This window comes from Trematomus bernacchii, unplaced genomic scaffold (genome assembly GCF_902827165.1).
Source record: "Trematomus bernacchii unplaced genomic scaffold, fTreBer1.1, whole genome shotgun sequence".
Classification (NCBI taxonomy): Eukaryota; Metazoa; Chordata; class Actinopteri; order Perciformes; family Nototheniidae; genus Trematomus; species Trematomus bernacchii.
Window position 1 is genome coordinate 15,001 of NW_022987552.1, and position 16,682 is coordinate 31,682.

The following is a 16,682-nucleotide window of genomic DNA, read 5'->3' on the forward strand; positions in this document are numbered from 1 at the left end:
CCAGAGTATACTTCTGCTTTGTTTAAACTCCTCATTTAAGATCCAAATATTGTGTGATGTTATGAATTCAAGTTATTCTATCTCAAGTACTAGATCTGAGTACTTCTACTTTTACTCAAGTACCAGATCTGTGTACTTCTACTTTAACTCAAGTACCAGATCTGGATCTGAGTACTTCTACTTTAGCTCAAGTACAAGATCTGTGTACTTCTACTTTAACTCAAGTACAAGATCTGAGTACTTAAACTTTTACTACAAGATCTGAGTACTTATACTTTAACTCAAGTACAAGATCTGAGTACTTCTACTTCTACTCAAGTACAAGATCTGAGTACTTCTACTTTTACTCAAGTACAAGATCTGAGTACTTCTACTTCTACTCAAGTACAAGATCTGAGTACTTCTACTTCTACTCAAGTACAAGATCTGAGTACTTAAACTTTTACTACAAGATCTGAGTACTTATACTTTAACTCAAGTACAAGATCTGAGTACTTCTACTTTAACTCAAGTACCAGATCTGAGTACTTCTCCCACCTCTGCTTAATCGTGAAGATCCAGAGTCGACCAATAGGATTAGAGGAAAGCAGCTAAGTCCCGCCTCCTGTGTAGTGTTTCTGTCTCTCTCCTCCTCGCTCTCATCTTCTGAAAAGATCCTAAAACACTGATGTGTGTTTTTTTAAGTCTCTGGTTCCTGTTGCTCTGGTTCCTGTTGCTCTGGTTCCTGTTGCTCTGGTTCCTGTTGCTCTGGTTCCTGTTGCTCTGGTTCCTGTTGCTCTGGTTCCTGTTGCTCTGGGTCGATGGCTTTCAGCCGGTGGGTTTGACTCTAAAAGGGGACTCGGGTCGTGTTTTATAGCTTTAACAAAACACAGCTTATTTGAGACGGTTCTGGTCCAAATATTGGTTAGAAACGGAAAAATATAACAGAATTAATTGCATTTGTGGAGTCAGTAGGTGTCAGACTTCTGCAGAACACACTGGGATTTATATCATAACCATATTCTTTTAATTAAAACTCTTAATAAAAGAAGAATCAGGTATTATTTTAGACTTTTTCAACTAAACATGGCTGATTTAATCGTCTTATGGTAAAGATATTATGTTTAAAAGTAGAAACATTTGAATAAAATGAAATGTAATTGCATTTCTTCGAGTCAGGAGGTTTCCAGCTCCTGCAGAAAACAGGGTTTTTAATAACAACCATATTATTATATATTACAACTATTTGTTTTAGCTTGCCTTGACAACACACGAGCCTTTCGTGGTCAGACACTTTGATACAAAATGGAAAATATAACGGGTTTATTGCATTTCGTTGAGTCAGTCCATGTAGGTGTCAACGTTCTGCAAAAACCATGGGATTTATATAAAATCCATAATATATGTATTAAAACTCATGACTGATGTTAGCCTTATGTGGTCATGCAATCGGGGAGAAATGACGATTAATTGCATTTATTGAGTCAGTAGGCGTTTGGGATTTCATCCAAATCTCACTGTTTTACAATATCAATGATCTGCTTCCCGCTCTGTGAGCTCCACCATCTTCCCTACAAAACAACTCTTGCAAATTCTCTTTTATATGCAAATAACTCCAGTCCTCTTCCACTTCCTGCTTCCTCCTCTTTGTGGCTCACCTCCTGCACAGAGGGTGTTTCTCAATCGCGAGTACGCTTGCTTGGTAGCACATGTCTGCCGAGCATCTTGCTTCAGAAGCGAGTCAAGAATACTTCCTGACATTCGGAAAACGAAGAGTGGAACAGGCTAGCAAGTGTGCAGGTGTGCGTCATATGAGAGGCCCCGCCTCCTTACATCTTCCGCCACAGATTTGGGGAAATTGGTCCGTGCGCAAAGCATTGTGGGGATTTTAAGACCGCGGAGTCTACTCATGTGCAGCCTCGATATTTCTCCAAACGGAGTACGCCGGGCTCGGTAGATTTCCAAGTATGCTGGAGATTGGAACAGTACTTCAGCGGCACTCGATGACGTAGCATGCTTGAAATAGTGGCTCTGAAGCAGCTTTACTCGACATTGAGAAACCCCCTCTATCTCTCACCTCCTGCTCTTTGTGTCTCACTTCCTGCGTCCATTTTGTGTCTCACCTCCTGCGTCCATGTTGTGTCTTTGTCTCCCAGAGGCCCACAGGTTCAGGCCACTAAAGCTGCAGCTGGAGCAAAGAAGTACGAGCTGAGCAAGTGGAAATACGCCGAGCTGCGGGACTCCATCAACACCTCCTGTGGTGAGTGTGTTCTGCGTCAACCACCTCGGAAATATGTGAATTAATTTATGATATAATATAAATCAGAATCAGGTTCATCACCAGGTGGGTTTGACGCGTACGAGCTGGTGTCAAAGTGAGTGGTGATGCATACAGAAACACACTGGATCGAGGACGTGCGGTATTCTATTGCCAAGTACTTGAATAATCAAATGTGTGCAGCCTTGCTTTGGAACATGGAGGAGAGGAAGAACACTTAGTGTTGTGCAGAACAGGCAGTCCAATAAGATGAGGGTTGAACATGAGTTTAGGTGAAAATTAAGACATTTTGGAGTGTGTTCAAGTTCCTCAGAGGATCAACCACTTGCTTTTGACCCTTATACTTTTCAACACACACACACACACCCACACACACACACCCACACACACACACACACACACACACACACACACACACACACACACACACACACACACTCAGACACACATATACACACACACACACACACACTCAGACACACATATACATACACACACACACACACACAGACACACATATACACACACACACTCACACACACACTCAGACACACACACACACACACACTGCAGGATACTACAGACTGCCAAAATTCACAAATACTGCATTAAAACCCACGACTACTGCAAGATACTAAAAAAATACTCTCACACACACACACACACACTCTCTCTCTCTCTCTCTCTCACACACTCTCTCTCACAGACTCTCACACACTCTCTCTCACAGACTCTCACACACTCTCTCTCACAGACACACACACACACTCTCTCTCTCACAGACACACACACACACACACACACACACACACACACACACTCTCTCTCTCTCTCTCTCTCTCTCTCTCTCTCTCTCACACACTCTCTCTCACAGACGCTCACACACTCTCTCTCACAGACACACACACACTCTCTCTCTCACAGACACACACACACTCTCTCTCTCACAGATACACACACACTCTCTCTCTCACAGATACACACACTCTCACATACACACACACACACACTGCAGGATACTACATACTGCCAAAATTCACAAATACTGCATTAAAACCCACGACTACTGCATGATACTACAAAAATACTCTCACACTCACACTCACACACTCACACACACACACCTCAGGGTTCAGTATCTTGCCCTCGGACACATCGACATGTTGATCAAACAGTAAGTAAACCATTTGGGTTCATTGAACATGAATTTAGGTGGAAATGAAGACCGTGTGGTGTGTTCAGGTTCCTCAGAGGATCAACCTCTCTCTCTATTGAGCCTGATACTTTTCAATCACAGAGGCTAACTTGTTGTATTCTCACGCTCTGAAATGTCACAGGTCATTTAGAAACACCTGCCTGTTTGTAAACCACTCACTCTTATTTCTGTTGTATGGCCACTTCTCTGACGAGGGAGTGAGTGGTCCAGAAGAACTCGTATAACAAACACTCATGGTGATGATCCAGCGTTTATACATGCTGCTTTTCTCTATGTACTATCAGAGGGTAAGGTATCAGACCACAGAGAACCACTCCACCTTTACTCTGACCTTATGGGCAAATGGGTCTGTTTCCAGCGTACAAAGAGCTTTATTTAAGCATTACTACACGGACTTGTATGGCTTAACATTAGAAGATAAATGACCTCTTATTCTATATTGTATTTTATGAGATTTCAAGTGTAATGCTAAGCTAACTAGCTCTTAGCAATAGCTTCATATTTAGTGTAAAACATGTGAAATCATAGCTCCCTATACGGTCTTTCATGCAGGACTCCAACTTGTAGTAAAGTGTTTTCAGAGCGTGGTAGCGGACGGTTAACAGATCCTTTGTTTTCTCAACAGACTTTTCAAAATAAAAGAGGTCAAAGGTCAAAGCTCCGTCTCCTCGGCCGATGGGATTTAATGAAAGAGAGACTTTTTTTTATCCTCCTCGTAATATTGAGTTTAACCTGAGCGCTCCGTGTCCTTATCCTCACTGCAGGAAGCGCGCAGGACGAGGAGCTCTTATACATGTAGAGACACACACACACACACACACACACACACACACACACACACACACACACACACACACAACAACACAAACACAACAAAACAACCTCCCAGACAGAGGACGAGCAGCTGAAATACTGATGTGATAAAAGTCAACACTCGTGTGTGTGTGTGTGTGTGTGTGTGTGTGTGGTGTGTTGTGTGTGTGTGTGTGTGTGTGTGTGTGTGTGTGTGTGTGTGTGTGTGTGTGTGTGTGTGTGTGTGTGTGTGTGTGTGTGTGTGTGTGTGTGTGTGTGTGTGTGTGTGTGTGTGTGTGTGTGTGTGTGTGTGTGTGTGTGTGTGTGTGTGTGTGTGGTGTGTGTGTGTGTGTGTGTGTGTGTGTGTGTGTGTGTGTGTGTGTGTGGTGTGTGTGTGTGTGTGTGTGTGTGTGTGTGTGTGTGTGTGTGTGTGTGTGTGTGTGTGTGTGTGTGTGTGTGTGTGTGTGTGTGTGTGTGTGTGTGTGTGTGTGTGTGTGTGTGTGTGTGTGTGTGTGTGTGTGTGTGTGTGTGTGTGTGTGTGTGTGTGTGTGTGTGTTCTGCAGACCATTGACATGCACTAAAACCTATAGAACACTCCAGAATAGCGCCTCTCTAAAGTTTGTGTCTCCTGCAGACATCGAGCTGCTGGCCGCCTGCAGGGAGGAGTTTCACCGCCGCCTCAAAGTTTATCACGCCTGGAAGTCAAAGAACAAGAAGAGGAACACGGAGACGGAGCAGCGAGTGCCCAAATCCATCACGGACTACGGTAAGGATCCATGACACATTGCTGCGTCTCCTGATCGTTTGCTTTTGTTCAGGAGGCGGAGGATATAAAGGCTCTGACCTTGTTGTGCTCTTTCCCGCGGTGGAAGTCGTGTAAGCTTTCACTCAAAGTGCTGACATGTAGAACAGGATATATAATTATTCGACTTGTTTTTATTCATTTAAATGTAGTTTTTCGGGTCCATAATGATGTTTTAAACCGCTGGAAAAGTGTTAGGAGACACTCCAACGCTAATGTGGAAAGACTAGTGGATTCATCAATAGAAAAGTAATCGATGGTGAAAGTAATCTTTCATTATTTTTAATTCTCTTAGAATGAATATCTACAGGAGAGGGTTCGGGCCACATGTGACACTTTTTTTAAGATTCGACAAAGGTAAAAAAAAAAGTGTGAGTCTTGAGATTAAAGTTAGAAATTAGAAAGAAAGAAAATCTCTTTTTGTTGGAAAAGAAAACCACTTTTTCAACTCGGAATTACAGACTTTTTTTTTTTAGGAATTCTGAGATTTTTTAGAATGTTTTTTTTTTCAAATTCTGATTTTTGAGCATTTTTTTTTTTCTCCGAAGTCTAACTTATATTTTTTGGATCTAAATAAAAACAAACAATCGCAATTTCAACTCAGAATTCAGACTTTTTCTTCAGAGTTTTGTATTTTCCTCAATAGTCAGAAATCAGTCGATTCTGAGATTTTCTGATTTAGTTTTTCTCAGAACTCAGATTTTAATCTAAGAACTCAAACTAAATAAATAATCAGATCTAAACTAAATTCCCACGTGGTCCTGTTACCCTCTTCTGTATATCTCTGGGTCTTGCACTGACACCACTAGGATGGGATTTTTATACCATACATTAGACGATATTTCTTTCATTCGTTCTTCACTCTTTATCATGTTGTCACCACGTCTCATATCAAATAATAACATTCAGTGTTTGTGTTCTCTCCTTCTGATCGTCACATGTTCTCTCCGTGTTGCATCACTTCCTGTGTTCGTGTAACCTGCATGTTTACTTTCAGATCATGCACCTGCTGTGAGAAAAGCATGTAAGTGGTCTTCAGTGTGACATCACTAACCACAGACTGTAGCCCCGCCCCCTCCTTTATTATTAACCCTAACACGGGAGAGGGCTGCTCTGATTGGTTCACTGCTTATTGGGTTATTTTAGTCTCCAGTTTCTCTTCGTGGTGGAGGTTTTTCATGACGAGGCACTGATTTGTAGACGCTCTCAGAATACAGACTTTTTCTCAGCATTCTGACATTAATCTCAAAACAAATGTAGAATTTAAAGTCAGAATGTGGAGATTTTCAGAATGTTTTTCCTCAAAGAATGTTGACTATTTTCTTTCAGAACTTTGTATTATTTTCAGAATTCTCTCAGATTTTTGACTTTCTCAGAAGTCTGAATTTTATCTCAGAATCTTTTTATTGTATTTCTCTGCATTCTGAGATCAGAGGAGATTATCTCAGTGATTTTTAGGCATTTTCCTTCATTTGTAGAATTCAGACTTTTTCAAGTTTCACAGTCAGAATTTGGGATTTTCCGATTTGTTTTGTCTTTTCTAACACGGGAGAGGGCTGCTCTGATTGGTTCACTGCTTGTTGGGTTATTTTAGTTTGCAGTTTCTCTTCATGGTGGAGGTTTTTCTGAGGAGACGAGAGCAGAGGAAGTTATTTCAGTGATTTTTGACGCGCTGTTTTCTGTTATCATGACGATGCACTGATTTGTAGAAGATCTCAGAATACAGACTTTTTCCTAAGAATTCTGACTCTTTTTTTTATAAGAAATGTGACTTTTTCTCAGCTTTCTGACATTAAACTGAAAACAAATATAGAATTTAACAAGTCAGAATTTTGAGATTTCCTAGAATGTTTTTATTTTCTAAGAATTTAGTATTTTTTCTCAGAATTTAGTATTTTTTCAAAATGTTCACTTTTTCTCAGAATTTGGACTTTTTTCTCAGAACTTAGATTTGTATTTCTCTGCATTCTGAGATCAGAGGAGATTATTTCAGTGATTTTTAGGCGTTTTCCTTCATTTGTAGATTTGGGATTTTCCAAATTTTCAGATTTTTATTTTATTTTCTCAGAATTTGACTTTTTTTCTCAGAATTAAAAAAGAATAAACTCTTTTGGTTAGATCAACAAAAACAACTGAAGCCCCGCCCCCTCCTTTATTAACCCTAACACGGGAGAGGGCTTCTCTGATTGGTTCACTGCATGTTGGGTTATTTTAGTCTCCAGTTTCTCTTCATGGTGGAGGTTTTTCTGAGGAGGAAGTTATTTCACTGACTTTGAGGCGATGTCGATGTTCTCAGAACTCACATCTGGTTGGATCTTAAAAAAAAAGACTGGAGCGTCTCTGAGGAACAGTCTAGATTTCTATCAGCTTCTTGTTTATTGGTAAACAGTTGTTGTTGGTGTGAGGATGTTCTTGCTCTATGGGAGGTGGTATAACGGTGGCGATGGCGTAACGATGTGTTGCTCTGAAACGGGTTATAACACGGTATTTTAGACGCTGTCAAACGACTCATTTTGACCTGAAACGGTTACATTTTGAACAGATTTGTCTCGTTTCCATTTGATTCTAAATTGAAGCAACTGTCACAACATTTCCTCCGGAGTAAATACAATATTCTGATTTGAAAAAGTGAATAAAAAGGCAAATAAATGACGTTTTTTTTAATGCACATTCACTTAAGCTATACTGAGTTGGAAAGGAGTGATACTGTGACGGGGAAACGCTGCAGTCCTGAAAGTCTCAGTAGATTCCTTTACGCTCCACTTGGTAGAAAAATGCAAATCCTGTTAGTGTTTTTCACGAGTTTGCAAAGCCCTTTCATAAACCTCGGCCACGCTTCACGTCTCGCTGAATCTCTGTCGTCAGCGCTGATGAGAACAAACGGTTGCTCTCTCTGAACTGATCCCAGAGCAGCAGAAAGAGGCTGGACATGCAGGGCGGAGAAACAGGAAGTCAACATGCCTGTGTTTCACCGGGATTATTTATTCCATATTTCACCTTTTATTGGTTTAAAACTAGTCACATTCCAGTGCATTCACCCGTGTATTAATACCTCTACAATTAACCTTAACTTAAGGGTAGAAGTCAATCTGTTTTATACTCTAATTTAATAATACTACCAAGGGAAAAAACAGATTTTATACGTCATATCTTGTTCTTAAATTTGCCGGAAAATTTGGAATAGCAACAGACGTTGTTGTTTAAAAAAAAATGTAATCAATATAAATTAAAAATGAGGATACACTATTTAATTAGCTTTCTCCCACTTTCCAGTCATTATGCTAAGCTAACTAGCCTTGAGTTTAATGAGTCAACATGTCACTGATTAACATCTTGATTTTCAATTTGCTAAAGAACTATTCCAGAAAGAAGGAAGTATCTCGACACACTCCTTGGTCTTATTTCCTTTTACCTTTAAGTACATTTTCTGTTTTAATTTGATCATATATTTTGCCGCCATCCCTTTTCTTGAACTCCAGGAACTCAAAGTTAGTTTTGATTAAAATCTCGTTAATGTTCCTGTGCAAAATAAAGTTTTATAACGAGTTAATACACGGGTTAAAAAACAGAGATACGGCTTTCCCCCCCAGTACATTCTGACCATCTGCTCCCCCGTCACCCTGCATGTAAACATGCCTCCTCCCCCTCTTCCTCCTCCTCCTCTTCCTCACTCTTTATGTTTCTCCCCCCCCCCCCCCCCTCCAGCCCAGCAGAACCCGGCCCCCGCCCTCCCCGCGCGGCAGCTGGAGGTGGCATTGAACCGGCAGCAGAGGTACTTCAGGATCCCCTTCATCCGCCCGGGGGACGCCTACTCAGACCCTCAGAACACCAAGAAGGGCTGGTGGTACGCTCACTTCGACGGGCCGTGGATCGCCAGGCAGATGGAGCTGCACCCCGACAAACACCCCGTCGTCCTGGTGGCAGGTAGGGGAACTGCACGAGAACTAATATATATATATAAACAAAGTATTTAGAAAGAAGAGGTACCAGAACTACAGGAGTACAAGTATATATATATATATATAAAGTTTTTATTAAGGGACCAACACCCCGTCGTCCTGGTGGCAGGTAGGGGAACTGCACGAGTACTAATATACATTTATAAACAAAGTATTTAGAAAGAAGAGGTACCAGAACTACAGGAGTACAAGTATATATATATATAAAGTTTTTATTAAGGGACTAACACCCCGTCGTCCTGGTGGCAGGTAGGAGAACTGCACGAGAACTAATATATATATATAAACAAAGTATTTATAAAGCAGATGGAGCTGCACCCTGACAAACACACCGTCGTCCTGGTGGCAGGTAGGGGAACTACAGGTGTACTAATATATATATATATATATATATATATATATATATATATATATATATATATATATACACACACACACAGGTATATATATATATATATATATATATATATACAGATATATATATATATATATATATATATATATACCTGTATATATATATATATATATATATATATATATATATACCTGTGTGTGTGTATATATATATATATATATATATATATATATATATATATATATATACACATATATATACATATATATATACCTGTATATATATATTCCCATACCTGCCATCAGGACAAACACCCCGTCGTCCTGGTGGCAGGTAGGGGAACTGCAGGTGTACTAATATATATATATATATATATATATATAAACAAAGTATTTAGAAAGAAGAGGTACCAGAACTACAGGAGTACAAGTATATATAAAGTATTTATTATGGACAAACACCCCGTCGTCCTGGTGGCAGGTAGGGGAACTGCAGGTATATATATAAAAAGTATTTATAAAGCAGATGGAGCTTCATCCAGACAAACACCCCGTCGTCCTGGTGGCAGGTAGGAGAACTACACAAGTACTATTATACAGAGTATTTAGAAAGCAAAGGGGGGAGAAGTACTCAGGAGTACAATCAAAGTAGAAGTACTCAGATTGTAGGAATACTCTGTTGAAGTAAAAGTCCTGTATTACTTGTGTACAGTACTTAGTTACTTGACACCTTGGTTAAAGAGTCATAGTATGTCACATGTCATATAGCATGTTAAAAAATGCTTAAAGATGACTAAAGTAAGTATTGCATGTGAACATGCTAGCAGCTGAAGTTAAAACCCTCCTGCTCCTTTCTGACCCGTCACTAACTCGTATCTTCTTCTTCAGGTAAAGACGACATGGAGATGTGTGAGTTGAGTCTGGAGGAGACCGGCCTCTCCAGGAAGCGAGGCGCAGAGATCCTGCCCCGGCAGTTTGAGGAGATTTGGGAGCGCTGTGGGGGGGTGACGTACCTCCGCAGCGCCATCGAGAGCCGGCAGGCGAGACCGACGTACGCCACCGCCATGATGCAGAGCATGTTGAAATAATGGAGAAACACAAAGGGACAAATGCACCAGCTACCTAACACGGGGGGGGGGTTTCTTTGTGCTGGTGTTCTGTTCCTAACAAGGGAAGCTTTGCATTGAACCCCATGCAGACACATCCCATTAATCATCACCTCTGATAGTCTGACGTCCAGCTTTAGTGAACCAGGAGATCAATACCCCGACGTTTTATGATAGAAAGGTAGAGTAGAAACTGCCGGATGCTAACCTGCAGACGTTGGGACATTTACACAATTGGGATACGCTGCGTTAATTGCCGTTAATTTGCGTTAATTAGCGTTATAGCCCATGAGCTATCCAGCGTTAGTGAACCTGGAACTGTACAGAAATGTAGAGTAAGGGTCCTCAGCACATAGGAACTACTGGATGCTAACACTTAGGATATGTTGCGTTCATTAGCATTAACAGCCCATGCACACGGTAATGGTGGAACGTTTGGAAGTGGTTCTGGGGTTTATTGAGAATGCAAACAAAGGGACAAATGCACCAGCGAGTAAGGGTCCCCAGCTCCCTACCACAGGGGGGGTTTGTTTCTTTTCTTTGTGCTGGTGTTCTGTTCCTAACAAGGGAAGCTTTGCGTTGAACCCTATGCAGAGACATCCCATTAATCATCTCCTCTCAGCTTTAGTGAACCTGGAAGAGTTGTTAGTTTTATGTTAGAAATGTAGAGTAAGGGTCCCCAGCTCCCTAACACAGGAGAGGGGTTGTTTCTTTTCTCTCTGTTCCTTACAAGGGAAGCTTTGCATTGAACTATGCAGAGACATCCCATTGATCATCACCTCTGATGTCCAGCTTTAGTGAACCTGGAAGTCTTGTTAGTTTTATGATAGAAATGTAGAGTAAGGGTCCTCAGAACATAGAAACTGCCGGATGCTGACCTGCATATGTTGGGACATTTACACAATTAGGCTATAATGCTAATGAATGCTAATTAAAGCAACTTATCCTATGTGGACGATAATGTCTCGGGAGATTGGAAGTGGTTTTGGGCGTTTTTGAGGACGCTGAATCCATTTCTGACATTTTCAGGATGATAAATAACTGTTTTTTAACGACGAAGTGGCCATACTTGTCCTCTGATTTTGACCACCATGAGAAGTGATTCGACCATTGGATACAGAGAGCACAAGATGCACATTATAATTTCTACTGTGGACAACTTTTCTTCTAATAAATACGCAATCTGTCCAATCCAGATGAGTCCCCTAAATCGTCAAAATCAACCCCAAATGAATCATGATCGGCCCACAGAGAGCACAGATATGTCCACTTTCTGATTAAAACTGCCTTTGTTGATCAGAGATGGATTCAGCTTCCTCAATAACCTTCAAAACTACTCCAAAATTGTCCAAATCTGCAAAGCAATTCTGATTTATTGTCAACACAAGCTACTGTATAATGCTAATGAATGCACCTCATGCTAATTGCATATGCAGGTTAGCTTCCAGTAGTTTCTATGTGTTTGGGACCCTTACTATACATTTCCATCATGAAACATGTCCTGGTTCTCTTTAGGAAGCTGCTAATCAGACCCTCTGGTTGTTTCCCTGTAACATTTCTGTAAGTCTAACGACGAGGCCTTACTTCTCTAACGGGGTTCAAACGCCACATGTACACAACTCTTTTTGTTTTTAAAGCTGCCTCCCCAAAACCAGATGTGATTATGCATTCCTGACGGTGTGTCTCTTCCATATTAACAGATGTAAACTGTTTACATCGTCTCCGTGGTTCCTTCAGGACGGGAACACTTGCACAAGGAGCCTCTGTCGGATATTTGCTAATACTTCTTTATCATTTTGTCTTTCCAAGCGAATGTAACTGGAGACCTCTTTGATTTGTTCCTGTAGTGATTCCTCTTCTCACTGTGTGTGATTTCATGTGTAATGAGGTCCAAAAAACATGTGACTTTGACGTGGAACCCTCCATGGGTTTCTTTTTTTGGCCTGAGCAGTAATTCAGCTCTCTGATTATTTGTGTGCTTATTAAGCGAATGATTATGCAACTCCTCTGCAGAAAGAAGTCCTTCAAACCATCGTTAAATCTTTTTACTCGAGGGAACGACTTGCCAACGCACTGATTCCCAGGTTTCTCATCATGACAAATAATCCAATCATTCCACTGTGTTGTTTAAAAGTATAATTTGATTCCTAAAATGTTAAGAGATGATTGAATCTCACGTCAGATGTGGACGTTTTGAGAAGATAGCGGTGATGCTCTGGTGATCAGACGTTAACTGGAAGGTACAGTTTCTTACAGCAGGTGCAGAAGTGTTTGCAGGCAAGTGTATTTTTAAAAGGAACCGTTTGTACTTCACCAGAAGCAATAAATCTAGCTAACTAAGCTTACGGGGGAAAACAGAAAGCCTCCTGTGACGGGAACATTGTAAATTAAGAGACAATCTGCTGCTGTGATGCTCCACCTTTATTCACCTGAGGTTGTTCTTCTCAAACAAAGCGCTGACGTAGATAATCTGAAAGCATGAACATCTGTCTTGTTGCAAAGAAGCTGATCCTCCTTTTTTACAAATGGCATTAACGTGTGGGAAAGCCGGCGGGAAAGCCATGAACAAAAGATCCACGGAGACTCTGGATTACAGTCGAGCAAAAACACAAAGAAATCGACATGTCCCGGTTCAAATGAGCCGACTACCTTTTGGAAAGACTCCAGGGACTTTAGAAACAACACAGGTGTAAACAAACTGAGAGAGGAAGACTCAACCTGACCAAAACTGTTGTTTGCTTGGAAACAAACATCTACAATTCCCCCTGTTTATTCTCATTTAACATCAGTCTCTTGCTCCATATTTGCAATCTGTAAAGTCCAATTCATGCATTACAAAAAGTGAAAAAACCCTTGAATCAGTTCAGGTTGAAACTGAGTTACATCTGCAAGGACTTCAATTAGCATTTTAAAGCTAGTTTGAGAACTGAGGACGTAGAAACACAGGATTCAAGAGCGTTGGGTGCATGAAGACAAACCTTTCCTTCCTGCTTCGAAGCACGTTAATGCCGGGTGTAAACGGGCGACTTCCTGATCTTTACCGCCCTGACACACTCCCTGAAAACCTGCTCCACACATCACAATCATTCCTGGGGAAGCACTGCCTTTGTCCACTGTCACTTTTCTAACGCTGATCTCTAACAGAAGAATAAAAGCATTCCATGTTTCACCAAATCTCCGCTTCTCGTTCCTTGTTTTGTGACTTCAAAAGAAAAAAGGAAAAACGTTGCCTCTTATTCAACACAGTTTGTATTTTTTAGCTATCGTGATATCACCACAGTTAAATGACAAATTAAATAAATAAGAAAAAAACATATTACAGTTTTGGGTCACGCCCCGCCCCGAAAGGCAGCAATAAACATGTGTTTAGTCTATTTACACCAGCTGTACAAGAGGATAAGGGGTACACATGTTTTAAAGGAGAAACACCAGCCTGTTTTAAACCAGTTACAAGAGAAGGGACTCTTTAAATGAAAAGGGTAGCATTTAGCACCAAAGTACAGCCACACACAGCAGGTGGTACGGCTGTAGAGTCGTTTAATGTCATGTATCATTTGTGTAAAACGCAATCATTTCTACACACTTCCAACAAGAGTCGTGAAAATCGGACCTGTCGTTTTTCCGTAAGCTTGCAAACAAACAAACCCGTGGATACTATCAACTCATTAAGCCCTTTAAAAACCCTTTAAATGAATCAATCTGAGAAGGGGAATACACTTTTTGGTTGATCTCCAAACGAAAACACATACGCTCCAGACAGAAAGTGGCATTAATAATTATATTAACATTATATTACAATATGTTTTAAGGGTTAAACGCTAAAAGGTTGGGATCCAATAATCTAGTCTGTGGATTTTCATGATTGTCACGGCCGAAAATGTGCTCTTCGTCTTCCGTCCAGACGTTTAGGGGTTCAACAGGGCAGCTGTTTGGGCCTCCTGGACTTCAGCGTGTTGGCAAACCTAAACATCCTGAGTGTTTAACACGTTACTCACTACACAAACACAAAGAGAGAATCAGACGTGTACAAAAACAGTCCGTCGTGGATCGATATCCCGCTGAGACGAAGGCTGTCCGACAGTTTTTTTTAAAGTGTCCTAAATGTCTGGAGACCGTCCTCTGGTGTGAAAGAGCTCTGGAGAGTTGGTACAGTTTGTCCTGAAAGCTGTTCAGCTCTGAAGAGTGTCTGATGTTTAACTGAAGAAGAGACGAGGGCCTGCTGAGTCCCGTTTCATCGAGTCTGCGGGGGGACGAAATATACGGTATGAAAGACGCAGTCCGCCAATTACAATCAATCAATCAAAGTTTATTCATATAGCCCAATATCACACATGTTACATTTGTCTCAGTGGACTTTTCAGGATATGAATACCCTCTGTCCTTGGACCCTCACATCAGACAAGGGAAAAGAAAACCAGTTAATGGGAGAAAAAGTCATAAAAAAAAGTCATACAAATATTCATTAAAAAGTAAAGAAAATATGAATTAAAAAGTCTTAAAATGTCAAATAAAATTCATATAAAAGTCATACAAAATCCTTTAAATAAAGTAATAGCATCATATATAGTTAAATAAAACCTTAAAAGCTCATCGTATCGTGAGTCTTATAAAAGTAATTAAAATGTCATATCAAATTAATAATAAAGTCAAAGCAAATTGATAATAAAAGTCATACGAAATTCAGATCAAAGGGCATTTAAAAAAGTCATAAAATAGTCGTAAAAATAATTTAAATAAAGTCATAGCATCATATGTAGTAAAAGAAAATAACCCTTAAAAGCTCATAGTATTTTGAGTCTTAAAAAAGTCAGATAAAAAGTCAAAGTCATTCAGAAACATAAAAAACAAGTCATTTAAAGGCCCAATCCCAAACCCCGCCCTACACCCTAACCCCTCGGAGTGAACTCCGTGAAGGAGTGCCACTCGCAGCTCAACGAGGCTCCCTCCTGTCAGGTGGAGGGAGACAGCGGCAAGCTTTGGGACAAACTCCCCTCTCTCCTCAGAAACAGGAAATGTCGTAACTGTATGTAACAACGGTTTCAAATCAGCATCTCTTTGACAAAACATTAAATGAATAACTAAAATAAAACTCCAAACATCTTTAAATATGTAGGGCGTGGTTTGGGATTGGGCCAAAGTCATATAAAAGTCATAAAAAAAACTCATAGTATCGTGATTCTTATAAATGTCATAAAAAGTCATATCATATCTAGTAAAGAAACGTGTCATGGAAAAGCACCACGTTCTCCAGCTCTGGTTTTTAAATCGAAGTCCTGCTGAGTGAGCTCGATGTTCTGATTGGACGAGGCGCTTCAACAAACGTACCTGTTGTGTTATTCTCAGGTGTCGTCCAATCAGATGCTTCGCTTTAACTGGAGAGTCCTGAGAGGGCGAGGCTGTCTCTGTGTCTGGAAAAGAGAGGGAGTGAGAGAGAAAGTGCAGCGGCAGCTCTTTGTGTTGGAGACGAGATGCAGAGATACAGAAAACCTGCTCAAACTGCTGAAATACAGAAAGAGCTGCAGAGAAAGCAGCAGGACAGTCACATGAGGAGATGTGGAAATACACTAACTAGATAAGAATATTGTTTCCTCCTGACTGATTGATCCTAAAACAATGAGTCCCTTCTCCAGCAGTGAGTTAAAAATAGGGCTGTCGAGCGATTCAAAAAAGTAATGAAGTGAATGACATGCTTTGTGATGAATTCATCGAAGTTCTGTGAGAAGTATTTTGAAAGGTTCTAATGGAGCAGGCATTGGGTCAACATGTCTTTCATTTCAATGCTATGTCTCCTATAGAGTGGTGCAGGAATGAGTCCTAAAACCAGGAAGTGAGTCAGCATTTTCCCACTTCCTGTTCCCTCGTCTCAGAGTTTTTTAGCTGTAAATAAGGTCTGTGGTTGAGACACTTTGAAGAGACGGATCACGTTTTGTTCTAGGACATTAAACCCATCAGCAGTGACCCCACTGGTGATTTCTGAAGAGTTGACGTGTCTGAAAAACGATGGTTGTTACCAAGTGGCTGAATAGGACTACAGAAGTCGTGGAGGACGTTGTACGTCATTACGCCGAACACGTAAACGCAAACTGTTCAAACAAACGCTTCGTACCATTTAGAATCTGTGTGTTTGGATATGGATCTGAAGTTGGCGTGACGTTGAAGTCGTGCTGCTGGACTCGCCTGTAGTTCCTTTATAGCA

The 16,682-nt window shown here is 40.7% G+C and overlaps 1 protein-coding gene across 5 annotated transcripts in view; it reads left to right on the forward strand.

The window, feature by feature from the left end:
* The window catches only part of LOC117477167 (unconventional myosin-VI-like), a gene marked incomplete at its 5' end in the record, with an annotated part of 24,835 nt that extends 11,175 nt beyond the window's left edge, over nt 1-13,660 (forward strand). For 3 of the 5 annotated variants that reach the window (XM_034123811.1, XM_034123813.1, XM_034123814.1), the window contains 5 exon segments: nt 2,136-2,239; nt 4,900-5,031; nt 6,065-6,091; nt 8,773-8,991; nt 10,269-13,660. In XM_034123811.1, coding sequence (XP_033979702.1) covers nt 2,136-2,239; nt 4,900-5,031; nt 6,065-6,091; nt 8,773-8,991; nt 10,269-10,468 — 682 coding nt within the window. 5 annotated transcript variants of the gene reach the window in all.
* Between the last annotated feature and the right edge of the window lie 3,022 nt (nt 13,661-16,682).